At 52.5% G+C, this 18,748-nt stretch overlaps 2 protein-coding genes across 2 annotated transcripts in view; one reads left to right on the top strand and one right to left on the bottom strand.

Moving 5' to 3' along the window:
* The first annotated feature begins 2,604 nt into the window (after positions 1–2,604).
* The window catches only part of LOC116277332 (uncharacterized), a 106,189-nt gene continuing 90,045 nt past the window's right edge, over positions 2,605–18,748 (top strand). The window contains exons 1-5 of the mRNA XM_072954312.1: positions 2,605–3,605; positions 10,967–11,159; positions 12,412–12,494; positions 13,117–13,235; positions 15,533–15,659. Coding sequence (XP_072810413.1) covers positions 15,590–15,659 — 70 coding nt within the window. The 5' untranslated portion in view covers positions 2,605–3,605; positions 10,967–11,159; positions 12,412–12,494; positions 13,117–13,235; positions 15,533–15,589. The remainder of the gene's footprint in view (positions 3,606–10,966; positions 11,160–12,411; positions 12,495–13,116; positions 13,236–15,532; positions 15,660–18,748) is intronic.
* LOC140689361 (uncharacterized) lies at positions 3,936–7,078 on the bottom strand. Its single transcript, XM_072950059.1, has 3 exons — positions 6,713–7,078; positions 6,028–6,313; positions 3,936–5,722 (listed from the first exon to the last, which is right to left on the bottom strand). The coding sequence occupies exons 1-3, from the start codon at positions 6,845–6,847 to the stop codon at positions 3,963–3,965; spliced, it is 2,181 nt and encodes a 726-aa protein (XP_072806160.1). The 5' UTR covers positions 6,848–7,078; the 3' UTR covers positions 3,936–3,962.

The raw sequence follows: 18,748 nt of genomic DNA, 5'->3' as shown, positions 1-18,748 counted from the left end.
CTGGAGTATATGGTCCCGTGTCTTCTCCTCTAAGAAAGGGACTGAAGTAATTAAATGGCAATTAAATTAAACCGTGTGCATTCCATATAACATGGGATGGAAGGAATGGAGTATATACAGTCTGGCCAAACCTTGAAAACAGCTGTTACCTCTGTGGCCCGGCATGACAAGCTGTCTCGCCACCAATGTGCCGAGCCCCAGCCCCGGAACATCAGCGGGCCTCGCAGACGAGCCTTCACTCGGCGCCCAGTCAAGGCCCAGGGTCAAAGGGACTCTGAGTCTATGTTTGTGTATGGTGTGAGGGAGTATTCTAACTTCATTGATTTACATGCTGCTGTCCAGTTTTCCCAACACCATTTGCTGAAGAGACTGTCTTTATTCCATTGTATATTCTTGCCTCCTTTGTCGAAGATGAGTTGACCGAAAGCTTGTAGGTTCATGTCTGGGCTCTCTGTTCTGTTCCATTGGTCTATATGTCTGTTTTTGTACCAGTACCATGCTGTCTTGATGACTGTAGCTCTGTAGTATTGTCTGAAGTCTGGGTGGGTTATTCCTCCAGCCACTTTCTTTTTCTTTAGTAATGCTTTGGCAAATCTAGGTGTTTTGTGGTTCCATATAAATTTGATTATGATTTGTTCTAGTTCTGTGAAATATGTCCTGGGTAATTGGATAGGGATTGCACTAAATCTGTAGATTGCCTTGGGCAGTGTGACCATTTTAACAATATTGATTCTTCCAGTCCAGGGGCTTGCAATATCTTTCCATTTTTTTAGGTCTCCTTAATTTCCTTAATCAATGTTTTATATTTCTCCATGTATAACTGACTTCCTTGGTTAGATTTACTCCTAGGTATTTTATTACTTTGGGCGCTATTTTAAAGGGGTTTGTTTCTTTACTTTCTTTTCCTGTTGATTCATTGAAATGCAACTGATATTTGTACATTAATCTTGTAACCTGCTACCCTGCTGAATTCTTCAATTAGTTCTAGGAGTTTTTCTGTGGACCTTTTAGGGTTTTCTATACATAGTATTATGTCATCTGCATATAGTGACACTTTTACCTCTTCTTTTCCAGTTTATCTCCAGTTTATTTCTCTCTCTTGGCTGATTGCTGTGGCTAGGACTTCCAAGACTGTGTGGAATAGGAGTGCTGAGAGTGGACAGCCTTGTTTTGTCCCAGATTTTAGTGAGACTCTTTTAGGTTTTTCACCGTTGAGTACTATGCTGGCTGTAGGTTTGTCATATATAGCTTTTATTATGTTGAGATATGTTCCCTCTATACCCACTTTGGTGAGAGTTTTTATCATAAATGGGTGTTGAATTTTATCCAAAGCTTTTTCTGCATCCATTGAGATGATCATGTGGTTTTTGTCCCTCTCTTGTTGATGTGATGTATTACGTTCGTTGACTTGCATATGTTGAACCACCCTTGTGTCCCTGGGATGAACCCCACTTGGTCATGATGTATAATCTTTTTTATATGCTGTTGGATTCTATTTGCTAATACTGTGGTAAGAATTTTTGCATCTATGTTCATCAGTGATATTGGCCCGTAATTCTCTTTTTTGGTAGTGTCTTTGCCTGGTTTTGGTGTCAGGGTGATGGTGGCTTCATAGAATGAATTTGGGAGTATTCCCTCCTTTTCAGTCTTCTGGAAGAGTTTGAGGAGGACTGGTGTGAGGAGTTCTTTGTATGTTTGGTAGAACTCCCTGGTGAAGCCGTCCAGTCCTGGACTTCTATTTGTAGGGAGGTTTTTTTTAATCGCTAATTCGATTTCATTTCTAGTGATTGGTTTGTTCAAGTGGTCAGTTTCTGTTTCTATTAAGGATGGTTCATCCCCTGGCATAAGAATAAATGCATTTAAACGGGGGATATCGACGGAGGCACTCCCTGCGGTTGCTGGGGATGATTCCCTGGCGTTGTGCTGTAATCTTTGTTCACGCTGGCCTGTGCAGGGAACGCTCCCTTTTGTCACGGGGCTGGGAGTGGGCTGCTTTTGAAGTTTTCCTGAAGCTTGTCCCATCCTTATGCAACACGGACCTACATTGATTTGCCCAATGATTTCCTTTTTCACATCTTGGACAGAGTCCAGAAGATTTTTCCTTTTTACTTCTCATAAAGGTTCCTGGTGCAGCCTTCTGTTTTGTATTTCTGCATTCCTTTTTTGTATGACCTATTTTTCCACAGTTCAAACATTTGCCTTGAATTTTTTTTTCCTAATTTCAATCCTGCCATGGCTTGCGCCATCATATTGGCCTTAACACTTGCAGTTCCCGCTCCCTGGCTCAATCTTACATGTTCAGTCATTGGAGCCTTCCCTTTAAAGGGACCAATGGCCTTTTTGCAGTCGTCATTAGCATGTTCATAAGCAGGAAGTTGAAGCATTGTGTTGGCAGTCTCCAGGCCAGGCTGCGGGGGGGATGGGAGAAAGATGACCAGAGCAGAGCATCCGGGGCAGGCCCCCTGCACCCGCCTCCATCGCTGCCCACCCTAGACCCCTGACCTCACCACACAAGCCTCGCAGGAGCAAGCTAACCAGGAGACATGCGTCCTGTGAACCTGGGAAGAGATGGAATCACACCCCACTTGTCATGCGGGTGCTGTGAGGCCCTGACGGGATGATGACGGCTTTGGGGCTTGGAGGTGCCGACACCATGCTGGGCACAGGACTCAGTAATTCCCTCATTTACTCTAACCCTCGCAACCCCTTTATGAAGTTGATGCCTTTACTGTTTCCCTGTTTGACAGATAAGGAAGCTGAGGTTGGAAGAGGAGTGACTTTTCAAATACTAATTACCGATGATGGAGGTGGGGCCCAGGTCATCCTTCTCCAAAGCATAAAGATCTTAACACACAGAGGATCCAGGAAAATGGGCAGAGACTCTGATGGGAGACCCTTGTCCACGTGGTTATTTCTTCACTTGGTTTAGCAAGGTGTTTTCACGTTCTTACTTGAAATGTAAAGACTATATTGACCTCTTTGCAAATTACCAACTGGATAGAAGAAGGTCAGACACCAGATGGTCCCAAGGTCCCTCTGACTCAGTGACATTGTGAACTGCTATAAATAACAGCCAGATACCCTTCAAGCTTCCACTTCAAAAGGATAAGCCTGCACCTTATGTTCAGTCATTGACTCCCGACAGCGTAGGCTGCCTTTTCCCAGCTGACGCCCCCTTTGGTGGATATGTACAAAAATGATGTCAGCCAAACCAGAGCTTGGACTCCAGTGACATACCTTATATGCATGATATTTACATACTTTACATGCATTTCAGTAAACTCATGAGTGTCCCGTTTCCTAAACTCCACCTGGTAGAAGTGAAAGCTTGCAACATAAAGAAAACGTTGGAAGTGAAAGTTGACTCACACCTCCTCCTACATAAAACTGTGCTGGTCAGGAGTTGGTGAGGAAAACTATGATGCAGTAAGTGTAGTTCCTTCCCTAAAATCACTTGTGACTTCATCGATGAGGTAATATATAGAGAAGTCAAAAAGCCAGCGTTAACACGTGAGTGCTGTGATCAGCTCTGTGGGGATTGTCTCAGGCTGAGCTCCCCCGGAAGCAGATCCTAAGACAGAGACGCGTGTGCAAGCCTGTTTGGGGTATGTTCTTAGGAAGTTCCTGGGGGGAGGTAAAATGAAAAGTGGAAAATGCTATTTTAAGTGAAAACAAAAGAATTCACCAGCCCCCACTTAAACCATGTGGGCAGGCACAAAACGCCACCTTTCCTATGGTTTCACTCATGGGGAACACCCATGAGAGGTAATGACCCCTAGACAGGAAGAGGACTCGGGGTTGTCAGGGGCTGGGGGAGGAAGGGAGTGTGCACTTTGGATCCAGGGTATTATTATGAGGAAACAAATAGCGTAAAACTACATGGTAGTGATGGTCGCACAGTATGTGAATGCACTTAATGTTCCTGAGTTGCACAATTTAAAAGGGAAAAAATCTGTAATTTATTAAAGGAAATAGGAAGCGGAAAAATAAAGGATGCCAACCATGGGGTGAAACAAACAAAGTAAAGTAAAAAACAAAACAAAAAGAACTTCAGGGGTAGTGAAGTCAACTTCAGGTGGGGGAGGGGATTCATGGTGGTATTTTGGAGAAGGTGTAGGAGGGGGCAGAGGGGGCTCAGCCCTAGGGGGTGATGATGCCAGAACTGCTTCTCCAATGCCCAGTGGTGCAGGTGCAGGTGCAGGAGCGGCAGGCTCTTCAGGGGCGGCAAGATCAGCAGGAGCGGCTGGCTCTTCAGTAGAGGGAGGCCCTTCAGGAGCGGCAGGCTCTTCAGTTGTGGCTAGATGAGCAGGAGCAGCAGGCTCTTCAAGAGCTGCAAGATCAGCAGGCTCTTCAGGATGGGCAGGCTCTTCAGGAGTGGCTAGATCAGCAGGAGCGGCAGGCTCTACAGGAACGGTAAGATCAGTGGGAGCGGCAGGCTCTTCATTAGCTGCTAGATCAGCAGGAGCGGCAGGCTCTTCAGGAGTGGCAGGCTGTTCAGGAGCGGCAAGCTGTTCAGGAGCGGCAGGCTGTTCAGGAGCGGCAAGATCAGCACAAGCAGCAGGCTCTGCAGGAGCAGCTATATCAGCAGGAGAAGATGGCTGTTCAGGAGCGGCAGACTGTTCAGGAGCGGCAGGCTCTTCAGGAGCAGTAGGCTCTTCAGGAGTGGCTAGATCAGTAGGAGCGGCAGGCTCTTCAGGAGCGGCTAGGTCAGCAGGCTCTTCTGGAGCGGCAGGCTCTTCTGGAGCGGCAGGCTCTTCAGGAGTGGCTAGATCAGCAGGAGCTGCAGGCTCTTCAGGAGCGGCTAGGTTAGCAGGAGCAGCAGGCTCTTCAGGAGCAGTAGGCTCTTTAGGAGTGGCCAGATCAGCAGGAGCGGCAGGCTGTTCCGGAGCGGCAGGCTCTTCAGGAGTGGCTAGATCAGCAGGAGTGGCAGGCTCTACAGGAACGGTAAGATCAGCAGGAGCGGCAGGCTCTTCATTAGCTGCTAGATCAGCAGGAGCAGCAGGCTGTTCAGGAGTGGCAGGCTGTTCAGGAGCGGCAGGCTGTTCAGGAGCGGCAGGCTGTTCAGGAGCGGCAGGCTGTTCAGGAGCGGCAAGATCAGCACAAGCAGCAGGCTCTGCAGGAGCAACTATATCAGCAGGAGAAGATGGCTGTTCAGGAGCGGCAGACTGTTCAGGAGCAGCAGGCTCTTCAGGAGCAGTAGGCTCTTCAGGAGTGGCTAGATCAGCAGGAGCGGTAGGCTCTTCAAGAGCCACAAGATCAGCAGGCTGTTCAGGAGCGGCAGGCTCTTCAGGAGTGGCTATATCAGCAGGAGCGGCAGGCTCTTCAGGAGCGGCAGGCTCTTCAGGAGTGGCTAGATCAACAGGAGCCGCAGGCTCTTCAAGAGCCGCAAGATCAGCAGGCTCTTCAGGAGCGGCTAGGTCAGCAGGAGCGGCAGGCTCTTCAGGAGCGGATAGGTCAGCAGGAGCGGATAGGTCAGCAGGAGCAGCCGGCTCTTCAGGATCGGCAGGCTCTTCACTAGTGGCAGGCTCTTCAGGAGCGGCTAGATCAGCAGGAGCGGCAGGCTCTTCAGGACCGGCTAGATCAGCAGGAGCTGCATTATCTTCAGGAGCAGCAAGATCAGCAGGTGCAGCAGGAGGGAGCTCGCGGTCTCCTGCTGGATCCTGGTGGTCCTGCTTGTTTTCTGTGCCGTCTTCCCCTGCCCCTGCCTGCTCTGGACCTGTAACTGTTGGACGGTGAGAGAGCTTTAATTCTAGTGGTTGTGCTCAGGTTTGAGAATGGAAAAAGGTACCCACATGCCTCCCTTTCCATGTGCCTTTTCAAGGACAGAAGTCTTCTCAGAGCTTTGCAGACAGCTCCCACTGAGCAAGTGCCCACAGGATGTGTTCTGTGAGTGAATACTTCCAGACAGGTGGTCTGAGGCCAGTCTTTGCTCTGGTCCCAACAGCAGCCTTTGGGGACGCCTCCCTGTGTGACCCAGCCCTCCGCCCTCCCTCAGCTACACACCCGCACCAGCCCCGCCCTTCTTACCTTTGGGCTCTGCTTCGGGGGGCTCCTGGTCCTCTTCCTGAATCCCCGGGAGGTGGGCATGGTGCTCCAGGTCAGAGCCGGGGGTGCTGAGCTGCCCCTCAGCCCTGGGCAAGATCCTGGGGGGAGACCTGGGTGGTGTCTGGGTAGTAAGCCGTGGTGGTGGGTAGCCCTTCATACCCAGACTCTTCCGGAGCCTGTGCTGGCCTTCCACAGTGTGGCACACCAGCCCCTCACTTGGGGAGGTGGCATGAGTGTCCTGGTTCCCTGGATCCTGCGCTGTCTGGCTCTGCAATGACAGTGACCGACAGCCGGCCCGGCCCGGAGGTCTCAGAGCCCTGCCCGGCCAGGACCACTCCTGCTTCTGCCCCACTCGACCCTCTGCTGCCAGATCAGACTGGCACCTTGGTCATCTCAGTCACCCGGGAGGCAAGAGACACACCCAGAGGGCATGGGCGCCACCTCGGGCAGCAGGGCCCTGCCCCGGTTCTCCACATCCCAGCCAGCCTGCTTGGACCCAGGTTGTGGACGTGATCGGCCCCCCAGGCGTCTGACCCTTCCTCAGCCTGCTCTTGCTTGAGGCAGGACCCCACCCAACATGACTGCCCCCCCTCCACCAGTCAGGAAGGGGCCGTGGGGCCACCCGGGTGGGATCTGGGCGGGCCTGCCCTGGGCCTCCCTGTGTTACCTTTCGGTCCCTCTGGCCAAAAGGCCAGAGGCGCCTGGGGTGAGACCCGACCCACTGTCGGCACTGTTGGCAAAGGCCGTTGCAGCGGGATTTCCGTGGGCCGCGACCTCGGGATCTTGGGACACAACAAAACATGTCTGAGCTGAGCTGAGTTCACCAGCCAAGTCAGTTGAGAAGGGTTCTTCTCTACAGAGCAGGTGCCTGGTGACCTGGGTTCCAAGTTCTGTTGGGCTCTGTTGCCAGGGAAGTGAGGTCACTTCCTGGGGTCCCCTTCCCCAAGCTTCCTCCTTACACAAAGCTCCCCAAGGGCCTCTCTGGGCAGCTGATGGCTCACTTCCCACCCCATGCCATGTCCACACAGTGACACCAACTCGGCCCCTCCTATAGCCCTGGGGAGGCCTGGATGCAGCCAGGGCCACAGCTCTGAGGACACAGCTGGGTTCAGACCCGGCTCCCCTACCAGCAGTGCTGTCACCCTGGACAAGCCACCTGCCCCTCAGGGTCTCCCCAATCCCCCATCGGCCCAGTGGGGATCATTCTGGACCCTGCTTCCTAGGAAAGCCATCCTGTCTCTAGAACCACTAACACCTACTGCACCTGTCACCTCTGCGGGCTGGCATCACAGGGAGCTCATGCACAGACTTAGCAAAGGAAGGGCACCACAGAGAGCTGGTGGGGAGCAGGGCATACCCCACACAGGCCGGGGTCTTCCCTGGGCTCTGGGGAGAGTCACCCTCCTTGCCGCCTGCTTCCCAGCTCCCTGTTGGCAGGTTGAAATTAAACACAACTCTGACATCGTCCGTTCCGGCATGAGACCTCCAAGGTCATTCTGTCATGTCAGATTCATGCCCAGTGCCCCATCTCGGCCTCTGGCGTGGGCTGCCCCACAGTGGCTCCCTGCTTTTTTGCCCTCTGGTCACATGTCCTTGTGTGATCCCCACACTCTCCCCTGCAGGGTGGATGGACACTGGGACCGGGTTCTGACATGTAGACTGACTTGAGACAATGTGCGTCAGTTCCACTCATTCCCAGCTCCAGTGTTCCTTCTCTCTCTGTCTCTCAGTGCCTCTCTCTCTGTCTCTCTCTCCCTCTGCCTCTGTGTTTCAGCCTGTCTCTTTCCTGTATGCGTATGTGCATACGATTATGTGTATATGTATGTATTTTTATGTGTGTATTTTTAGGGCCCAGGGCAGGCACTTCTGAAAATGCCTTGATGACATATTATTTTGAATTCATGTTACTGAAGAAAACACATCTTTGAAAGCTGTGCAAGCACTTTGGTGGGATCAGCTCTAAGGACCAGCACTGCTGGGGAAGGGATGCACCTGTGGCCCTTTGAAGTGTCCTGCTCACTGTTCCCCCAGAGAGGAGTGTCTTTTCGCTCTTCCCTCCAGGGGATCTGCTGGGGCCTCTGCCTCTTCACGTTGTCACCAGGGCTGGTTGTCACCAGGCTAAAGACCCACAGTGTGTCTGTCTGCCTGTGTCCTCACCCGAGAGGCCAAGCACCTCTAACACACACTGGCCACCTGCACTGCTTCTTGTTGGAACTGCCTGTGTGTGTTCTGTGTCTTTTCAGAACACTGGGTTTGGAGAGGTGTTTAGACCACATGGGTGTGACACCTTTCTCTGACCTTGCGTCAAGAGGAATGCTTTTTCAGGTTGTGGTTTGTCTTTTGAGCTGTCTTTTCTGGTCTTTGTTTTTCGGTTTTGTTTGGTTTTATTTTGCCACAGGAAGAGCTAAGCATCTCCCTTTGGTTCTGGTTTCACACTTAGAACAACAGTGCCTACCCCGAGATTATGCACAGTTACTAAAAGGGCTTCATTTAGTATATCTCATCTTTAATCCATCTGGAGCTTCCTTTCAAAATACAAAATGCTAATTCACGTAAAAACAAAAAGATTTACCTGTCCTAACTTAAGAGACGTGGGCAGACACAAAAAGCCACCTTTTATATGATGTCATTGATAGGGAACCTCCAGGATAGGTAAAGACAGAGAGAGCAAGGGGATGAGGGCTTGTCACAGGCTAGGGGAGGGAGGATGTGGAGTGTGCTTCGGATACAAGGTTTTACTCTGAGGAAGGAAGGAATCTGAACCCAGACAGGGGTGCTGATCCCACAGCATTGCGAGTGCACTTAATGCTCCTGAACTGCACAGTTTAAAGTGGGAAAAGGCTAAACTTAATTCTTGCAAACCTAAACCATAAAAATAGATGATACGTAATAGAAAAGAACAAATCTGACTCCATACTAGATCTCTTCCTGTGGCTTTAACCCTGTACCCTGTTACCTAGGCTTAGTCTTGTCTGTCTCATAAACAGGAGAGCCTGTTCTCAAGGCTCTGATCTTTAAGCACATTAACACTTTTGCACTGATATAAAAACAACAAGTTGCAGAATAGAAAATAACTTGTTTTGTTAGAGGTTGTACAGGGGCACCATGACTTGACCCACGTGGACAGCTATAGACCAAGAACACGGTCGACTAATGTCCTGGAGAACCCTCTTCCCCAAGTCAGACTTCAGGCTCCTTTTCTACTAAAAAGGGGAGGGGCTGTGGTTGGTTGATGCAAACTTCTTGGTGCAGGAATTCTTTCTTTTTGGAATCCTTTGCAGCTGTCCCTGTGGGGGTGTGATTGCACATATGAGTCATATCATTTGGTATTTTTCTCTTTCTGGCTCACTTCACTAAGAATGACGATCTCTAGGTCCATCCTTATTGCTGCAAATAGCATTCTTTTAACCTTTTTAATGGCAGAGTAGTATTCCATTGTATAAATATACTACATCAGCTTAATCCAGCCACCTGTTTGCTCATTTAGGTTGCTTCCACGTTGGTTGCTTTTGGCTATTATATATAGTGGTGCTATGAGTAGTGGGGTGCAGGTACCTTTTTGCATTGGAGTTTCCTCTGAATATATACCCAGAAGTGGGATTGCTGGATCATAAGGTAAGTCTGTTGTTAGTTTTTTGAGGAAATTCCATACTGTTTTCCATAATGGCTTCACCAAAGTACATTCCCACCAGCAGTGTAAGAGAGTTCCCTTTTCTCCATACCGTCTCTAGCATTTATCATTCATGAACTTTGAAGTGACAGCCATTCTGACTGGTGCTTTGTAGTTTTGATTTCCATTTCTCTGATAATTAGTGTCAGTGAGCATTTTCACATGTGCCATTTGTAGTCTTCACTGCAGAATTGCTTCTTTAGGTCTTCTGCGCATTTTTGGATTGGGTTGTTTTGTTTTCTTAAGTCATATGAGCTGCTTATATATTCTGGAGATCAAGCTTTGGTCGGTTTCATCTTTTGCAAAAATGTCCTCCCATCCCGTAGGTTGTCATTTTGTTTTGCTTATGGTTTCCTTTGCTGTGCAGAAGCTTTTGAGTTTCATTAGGTCCCATTTGTTTATTCTTGCTATTATTTCTATTGCTTGGGTAGACTGGCCTAGGAGAAGATTTTTGAGATGTATGTGAGATAATGCTTTGCCTAGATTTCCTTCTAGGAGGTTTATTGTATCTTGTCTTATGTTTAAGTCTTTGATCCATTTTGAGTTTATTTCGTGTATGGTGTAAGGGAGTGTTCTGGCTTCACTGGTTAATTTTTGTTTAAATGTTTGGTAGAATTCTCTGCTGAAATCATTTCAGCCTGGAGATTACTTTTTCATGAATTTTAAAATTATGAATTAAATTTCGTTAGCAATTATAGGGCTATTCTAATGATCTGTCCTGTTGGGTGAATTGCGGTAATTTGTGTGTTTCAAGGGTAGGTCACTGATCTGAGCTGTCAGATTTCCATGTGTGCTGTTGTTCGTGGTGTCTATCATCCTCTTCATGTCTGCAGGATTGGTGGTAAAATCACATTTCTTTCCTGAACTTGTTAGTGTCTTTCTCTCCTTTTCTTTGTCACGCTTGCTAGAGATTTATTGATTTTATGAATATTTTCAAAGAACCAGGTTCATTGCTGTGTGCTGGACACCATCCACTGCTCACATGTGGGGCCCAGAAACCCTCCACACGGTGCCAGCACTCAGGTGCTGTGACCCCACTTACAGACACGAGGGCCCCAATACTGACGATGAGGTAACTCAGCTGGGGTCTCACCACCAGCAGGTGGTGGAGCCACAGTTGCATCTCAGATCCCCACAGCAGGCCCCCCAGACTCTGCAGTGGGCGAGGACTCAGAAGGAGGGACCATAAGAGTTCTTTTCTTTGATAAGTGGAGAGTTTGATAGCATTCCTTCTTTTCTTCCCATGATCAGCAGCGGAAGGTGTTGAGAACAACTTCAGAAAAGCTCAGAAACTGCTCATTTTTCTCTACAAACGTTGTCTACACCACCCCTGGGACATGCGTCAGCAGGTACAACGGCACCTTCTGGAAGCCCGCCAGATGGAGCTGGAGATGGCAGACCTGCACGTCTCCACCCTGAAGTACAAGCAGGCTGAGCGAGAAAGGTGGGTGCCGGGGTTGGGAGGGGTCGGAGGTGGCGGGAGTCTGAGGCCCTGGGACATCCTGTGAGTGGGTGCCGCCCTTCTCAGCACCGCAGTGGTTCTGGGCATCCCCGCGCCCTGGGGAAGAGCCTGGTGTGTCTGGGAAGCCAGGGCCCCTGACGGGGTTTGTGTCTTGTACCACCAGCTTCAGGGCGAGCATTTCACCAGCGCCTTCGCTCTGGCCCTGATTCCGGCCGCCTTGTTCGGCCTTGCCCATCTGCTAATAACCCCGCAGTAAGTGTTCTTCTGGGTCCGTCCGTCAGAGGTCGCCAGACGTCCTTCGCTTTTCAGGTTCAGGTTGGACTCCCGCAGTCACAGTCCCGTGGTGCCCCCGCCTCGGGGGGCGGCCTGAGCTGCACACCAGTTCCCCATTTCCCGGAGGAGCTGGCCGCGTGAGCCTGCTGGCCGGGGCGGGGCTGCTCCTTCTCAGCTGTTTATTTTAAATGTACTCAGTTCTGCCACCCCTCCAACCTCAGAACACGCACCAGTGGCGTCATGACAGCCTCTGCGAGAGGGAACAGACCAAACGGGCACCCTGGTTTCCAGATGCTTGCTGACAAATGTTCAGAAACGTTAAAATAAGAAAAAGTCGGCTCTGGAAAGGGACACAAATACAATAACTTTAATAACATTTAACCATTAGAACTCAAAATTGAGTTTGGCATTTTTTGTTCTTTATAAGAAAAACCCCAGAAAAACTCCACATTTCCTCCAGATATACCACTTTCTTCACACTTGATCTCAGCCAAAAGGCCGAGAAATGATTGTACCACTTTCTTAACGAACCTTCCGAGTGGAGTCAATTCAAAACACATGGAAGCCACCCCCACCCCCAGACACTGCACACACTGGCCACCTGGATGGCCCTACCTGGGGATCCAACTTTTTCTAGAAAAGCCCCCTCCAGATGAGGCCCAGGAAGAGGGCAGTGCGCGGCAGCCAGGTCTGTGCAGCCCTCGGCCTTCCTGCATGAGGACAGTGCCTCTCAGGCGCTCCCAGGGCTAGAGGGACCCTGGGGTGGTGGGGAAGTGAGTGCGGACACAGGAGGGGCTCCTGTGCTAGAAGAGGACCAGCATGGGCAGCTCCCCAGACACCACTGCTGCTTCCCTGGGGCTGGGACCCGGGTGGGGCAGGGGAGGAAGGGCGGGGCCCCTGGCATCCTCTGGGCACACCTCACCTGGCCCAGCCTGCAGGGACTGTGTGTCATCTGTCTTAGGGGTGTGACCGTCCTGCTCCTCCTGGAGTTCTGCGTCTGCTTCCTGGTGTCCTGTGTCTGTACCTGCACGTCACCTGGTCCAGGTACGTGTGTGTGTGTGTCCTGTACCTGCTCATCACCTGGTCCAGGTGCATGTGTGTATGTGCCTTGCACCTGCCTATCACCTGGACAGGTAGGTGCATGGCCTCTGCCTGCCCTCTTGGCAGGACAGGTGGAGGCAGTTTGTCCCTCACCTTCCTGGCTGGTGGAAAGAGTCGTCCATGGGGCACAAGCTCCTTAGGCCCCATCCTGTGCGGGGTGCTGTTTGGAGTTCTGGGAGCACGCCCCGAAGGGTGGGTGTGGATGGTGACTGAATGAATGAGCACAAGGAGTGACGCTGTTCTCCCCGAAAGGAGGGTCCTGTCCCCTGTTGGATGTTCATGTCGTAGACGGCGGCCTCCACACTCTCCAGGACTCTTCCTTGGCTTAGGAGCCAGGGTTTATCACGTGGCACGTGCTGCCCAGGCCTGGGAGAGGGCTCTGTCCTTGTCCTGCACACCGTCCACATGTCCTGAACCTTCGTTTTCAAACGTCCCGTTTCCCCACTAGACCCCCGTTCGTCACGTCTGACAGACTCAGTGTTATCTTTGTGCAGTTGTTGAAAGCAACTACTTCTTGGGAAGATTGAATCTAGGTTTATTTATTTAAATTCTTTGTTATTCATAGGTACCCTCTTGATTGAAGTTGAGGAAAAAATGCTGTTTGAATAAACAGCCACAGGCCAGCTCTTTGATTTCACAGACGGGGTGGCTTCTGGCTCGGTCAGCTGCAGTTTCCCACTTCAGGTAAGATGGCTCTACTCGCCTCCGTCCAAATGAAACCATGGCCAATAGACACTGGTTCCTAAGTCCTGTCACCCTTGTCCCCAGTGCTGGGAACCCGTGTGCCTGGTGGACAAACGGTTCTCCCGGTGGAGGGGGCCTGGGCTCCGCCAGCCCCTTTCTTTCTGAATGCCCACTCTCCCCTCCTCGCCCTCCCTCGGCCCGAGCGTTTTTCTCAGTGTGGGGTTGTGACCCAGCGCTGCAGCGGGTCCTGCTCTCGGCTGCCGGGCAGGAAGCAGCTGGGGTGGAGCGCAGGATCCTGACAGCAGGCGGCGTGTCTATTCAGGGGCCGACCCATGTGCCCTCCTCAGGCCCTGGACGTGATAGCTGGGCTTTGAGTTCACCGGGCCTTGTGCAGAAGACTGGGGCCAGGCGACAGGAGGTGACTTTGGGGCCAGGCATGGATGGCAGGATCCGGCTGGGGAGGATGGGGACTGGCAGGTGGGACAGAGCTGCCCAGTAGAGGCCCAGCACATACCGAGGAAGGGAGGGGTGACGGCACGGCTGGGCACGTGGCTGGGTTGGGGTCCATTGCAGCCATGTATCCCCGAGAAAGCCTGGGAGTCAACAGAGGGCTTTCCTCTGTGACGTGGAAGTGGCCACAGCCAGGGCATCAAGGCTGGTGTGGCAGCTCTGGGACCACCTGGGACCTTCGCCCACCCAGCTGGCTCCGTCGTCACTAGGGGCTGCCAGCTTCAGGGCCTTCGTGTCTCTGTCTGTGAAAGGGATGGGAATTGGAGCTGATACTCATCACGTACTAGGAGCAGGGCCTGGGACAACATAGGCGCAACTAAACATTCTTAGAACAAGAGGAGAAGCTGGTGAAGCAAAGGGGTGGGATCCCTGTCGGTCCTGTAGGCCAGGATGCCGTGACCAGAGGAGGCACTCTGCAGGGCGAGGGGTGGAAGGCGGGAGAGCAGGCGGCTGGAGCGTCGGTGGTGAGGGCCGGAAAGGGGCAGAGCTGCACCATCCAGGCGTGCAGACCTGAGGGCGTGAGGCTGGGCGGCCTGCCGAGGGTGTTCCTGCATCTGTGCTGGCCCTAGGTAGGGAATGTGGTGGGACCAGGGCTGAGCCAGTGGGGTAGAGGGAGGAGGAGCGGAGAGGAGGGGGCCAGATGGGTGCACACTGGACCGGTCAGTGGGCATCTGCAGGTTTGGATGTGTTCTGCTGTGTGGGGCTCCAGGCCTCCCTGGGTCTTGTGGACACAGGTGTGATGTGACTCGGAAGGAGGCCAGGTGTGCAACACCCCCTCGTCCTTCCCACCCAGGCCCAGCGCTCATGGTTGTGTTGCAGCCTCATTTTTCCGTCCACTGTCCCAGCAACCCCTTGGTGGTATTCTGAGCAAAGGCAGAGGGGATCCTTCAGGAGGGTGAGAGTCCTGACTTGGCCTTCCTTCCCTGTGTTTCCAAGTCCACACTCAATTCCCCTAGATGCACGACAGGCTAGGAAATCGGGACACGCGGTGTCGGGTAAAGAACGGTGACTTTATTTGGAAAGCCAGCTGACCGAGAAGATGGCAGGCTAATGTCCTGGAGAGCCACCTTCTCCGAGTGAGAATTCAGGCTCCTTTTACACTAAAAAGGAGAGGGGTTGTGGGTGGTTGGGGCAAACTTCTTGGTGCAGGAATTCTTTGTTTTTGCAGTTGTGGGTCAGCTCATGGGGCCCCTGTAAAACCTCTAAGAAAACAAATGTTACTTTCTATTCTGCAACTTGTTGTGTGTAAAGGAGAGCAAACGAATTCATATCCTTAAGAATGAGAGCCTTGAGAACAGGCTCTCCTGTCAATTTCAGGCTGAAGGCAACATTGTTTCACAAAAGGGGCAGAGCAGGTAAGACAGCCTGGAAAACAGCACAGGGTTAAAGGAAAAAGAACAGATCTTATATGCAGTCAGATGTGTTCTTTTCTATTACACCTGCTGCCTCAGCAGGGCTGGCCTCAGGGAGGAAGGGCGCCCCCCCAGCCCCTGAAAGCCGCCTGCAGGGGGTGGGGAAGGCAGGGAGGGGGTTTGGCAGGCTGGTGAGATAAACTAGACATGGCTAATGAATGGACAGTTACTGCAAAGTTGGAAAACCTCTGGGTTTTCCCTCTTTAGGGAGGGAGAGGGAGGCTCAGCAGAGGTCCTTGAGCTTCCCCGAGAGAAGTGGCTCTCAGTCCAGGTCAGTCGTAGGCGCCTCTGTGGTTGTCACACCTGAGGGGCCCTCTGTGGACGGGTCCTGTGTTCTTGGCGCTGACATGGATTTTCCTCCTCCTATTCTGCAAGGGGCAGCAGTGGCTCCGGGGGCAACTTCCAGCCGATCACGGCCATCCTGCTGTCCTCATGCGCGCTGGCCCTGCACGCCCGGCAGCTGGACGTCAGGCTGCGGCTGGACTACGTCTCAGCCTCGCAGGTAAGAGGAGCCTCGCTGCTTCACTGGGGGTCGGCAAGGGGGTCCCTCGGGAGAGGTGTCGGGTGGGGACTCCTGGCTAGACGCCGCAGCCGTGTGAGCGGCACCGTCGAGGTGAAGGAGGCCGGTGCCAGGTACAGGGAGAAGGACCGCAGGGAAGAAGGAAGGGGCACAGCTGATGGGCCGTGTCTGGCAGTCTGGCAGAGTTTAGCTCTTTCACCAGCAGCGAGCTCCTGTCCCCAAAGGCGCTCTGGCAGAGGGGTGACGGCACAGAGGGGCTCAGCCTCCCCGGGCTGGACGTGACGGCCGGTCCCTTCAGGGTCATGGGAAACTCTTAAAGATGCCAAATCTAGCATGGCTCAGCCCAGATTCAGGAGGTCAGCCGTTGGGGCCAGGAACTGATATTTTTAAAGTGCATGCTGGGAAATTCTGACACAAGAGTCCTGAGGGAGATGGAGAGGGGCAGCCCTGTGCGCTGTCCTGGCCCTGGGCCCTGGTAGGCGGGCGATGACTGCCAGAGGGCCCCTGCTCATGCCCTGTAGCCAGCACACAGGCGTTCAGGGCCTACCTAGGGCCACTTGCGGGCCTCACCCAGGGCACACATGCTGTGGTGTGTCTGGGTGTCCCCTCGTCACCCACTCCATGTCCACTGGTCATGTGCTCCATGTCCCCTTGTCGCCCATTCTGCATCCCCAGCTCAGAACTGAGGCCTTCTGGTTCTCTGGTCTAGGGTTCGAACTCCATCTGTGCAACTTGCAGACTTTTTGACTCAGGACAGATTGCCTCCACTTGGTCTCCTTGTCTAAAAATGGCAAGGAGGGCACGCAGCACAATGGGGGCTGCCAGAGAGTCTCCTTGTTTTGACACATGAAGAAGCAGCTCGGTGTCTGAGGCATTTCATTCCATTTAGTCTTCACGGCAGCCCTGCCTGGGACGTGGGGTTACAGATGGGAAACAGACAAGGACGTGATGTGCCCAGGGCCAGAGCCAAAATGGTTGTCTTGGGGGGGATCCCAGCGGGTTTGAGGTGGGTGATAGCGTCCTCATACCAGGGACCACGTACAGCCTAGAGGGCACAGGGAGGAGCCGGTGACTGGGTACACAGCTGGCTAGGTGTACCCCACTGTCACCCCACACTCTTCCAGCAGTGGGACAGGCTCAGACCCAGCTGCTGGGGGCCCAGGCTCTTTCGCTGCTGCCTGCCCGCATCCTTGCTTCAGGAAGATGCATGAAGCTGGTCAGTGTGACATCCATGTTCCTGGGGCAGAATACGCAGAGGGGCGGGCTGGTTGTGGGCCTGAGGTTAGGTGGTCCTCATCCCTAATCCCACAGCTCCGCTTAGGGTCTGTGTGACTCTCCTCTCTGGTCCGTATTCAGCTGGGGCGATGACCCTAATTCCATGTAGGTGTGTGGGTCAGGTTCTGCAGAGAAGCTGCCAGTCAGATACAGAGAGAAGAGCGAGTTTATTACAGAGATCAGCCCCTGAGATTACGGAGGCAGGGAGGTCCCACCGCCTGCTGTCCGCAGTGAGAGGACAGGGATGACGGGACGCAGTTTGAGTCCAGAGGTCCAAGGACCAGAGCGCTGCTGTCCGAGGGCAGGGGAAGCTGGACATCCCAGCTCAGGCAGAGAGCGAATTCACCTTCCTCTGCCTTTTCCTTCTATTCAGGCCCCAGGGTATTGGGTGACGCCCACCCACATTGGAGAGGGCAGCCTCTTCCCGCAGTGTAACCGCTCCTTACGCACCTGCATGGGCACACAGTGACATCCGCCAGCCCTCTGGGCACCCTGTGGCCCAGTGAGTTGACACATACCATTAGCCCCTACAGTGAGGAATAATTGTAATTCCCTTCCCAACGTGCTTGGCTGTGGGCCTGGCACCCAAGTAGGTGCTTAGCACAGCTGACCACCCTGCAGACACTACATTACTGACGCCTGACAGTCCCTTGGTCCCACTGGGGCCTCAGGACAGCCACTGCTGGGATGTTCTTGCCGTGGGAGAGGGGCAAGGTGGGGCAGAGAAGTGTGCCACCTGTGGTGGGGACGGAAGGCAGTGGCCACACCAATGAATACGACAGTTTACCCTCTATTTTAGTAAACCTGTAGAAGACAGATGCTGGCTAAGCAGGTTTCTTTTTTTTTTAATTAAGAAAATTGGAGTATATAGTCAGTTACAATATATTAATTTTTGACACATGGCATCAAGTCCCAGTCATGCATATATATATATATATATTCATTTCATATTCTTTCCCATTAAAGATTGTTACAAGATACTGAACACTGTTCCCTGTGCTAAGTGGATTTCTGTCTGTACATCAGGGCAGGTTTCCTATCGAGGTTCATCAGGAATTACTTCCTTACTCTGGGTAAACAGCAGAAAGAAAATGTGTGTTTGTGTTCACGTGTGTGTGTGTGTGCATCTGTCTCTGCACGTGCAGACACGGTAGGTGGAGAAAACAGCTCACTTACCCTTTCTGTGTAGCAGCTTTACTGAAACGTAATTCACAGTGGATCCCAGAAAACCCGCCCACTCACGTAAAGTGTGTAATTCAGTGGTTTTCAGTACATGCATGGGGTTGTGCAGCCATCACCATGGTCAATTTTAGTATATTTTTCACATCCCCCAAAAAACTTCATGCCCACAAGTAGTCATTCCCCATTTCTAGCTGCCCCCCAGCCCTAAGTCACCACTAATCTGCTTCCTATCCCTGAGGACTTGCCTGTTTTATTCTTTAGCCTGTAGTTAAGTTAGTGCCCATTCTGCACAGACTGACTCCCCGTGCGTGGCCAGTGGGAGCCCCAAGCCAGGCCTTGGCAGAGAGACCCCTGATTCTGAGGGGCCTATGGCCCGGCACTGTCCTCCCTTCATACCTGGATTCTGCTGAGATCTGAGCGCCTTGGCTCCCTCTCCGCAGGCAGGGAGGCCCAGGGGGTGTCTGAGCCGTGTGGGGCACAGGCAGGGCCTCTGGGGAGAGCGTGCAGGCGAGAAGACCTGATCCTGCCTCACCACCTCAAGGCGCCCAGGCCGCTGCCTTCATCAGTGCCAGAGCCAGACCGCAGCCCCGTGAGCATGTCCACACGGTGCTCAG

The sequence above is a fragment of the Vicugna pacos genome, chromosome 3 (genome assembly GCF_048564905.1).
Source record: "Vicugna pacos chromosome 3, VicPac4, whole genome shotgun sequence".
In the NCBI taxonomy this organism is placed as follows: domain Eukaryota; kingdom Metazoa; phylum Chordata; class Mammalia; order Artiodactyla; family Camelidae; genus Vicugna; species Vicugna pacos.
This window is presented reverse-complemented; position numbering and strand designations above follow the sequence as displayed.

Bases quoted from the DNA above. Each gene is read 5' to 3' on its own strand.
- LOC140689361 (XM_072950059.1), bottom strand. From the start codon at position 6,847: ATGTTTTGTTGTGTCCCAAGATCCCGAGGTCGCGGCCCACGGAAATCC. The intron at 6,314-6,712 runs GTAACACAGGGA...CTGTCATTGCAG, and splicing joins TTGGCCAGAGGGACCGAAAG to AGCCAGACAGCGCAGGATCC. The intron at 5,723-6,027 runs GTAAGAAGGGCG...ACCGTCCAACAG, and splicing joins CCCCGAAGCAGAGCCCAAAG to TTACAGGTCCAGAGCAGGCA.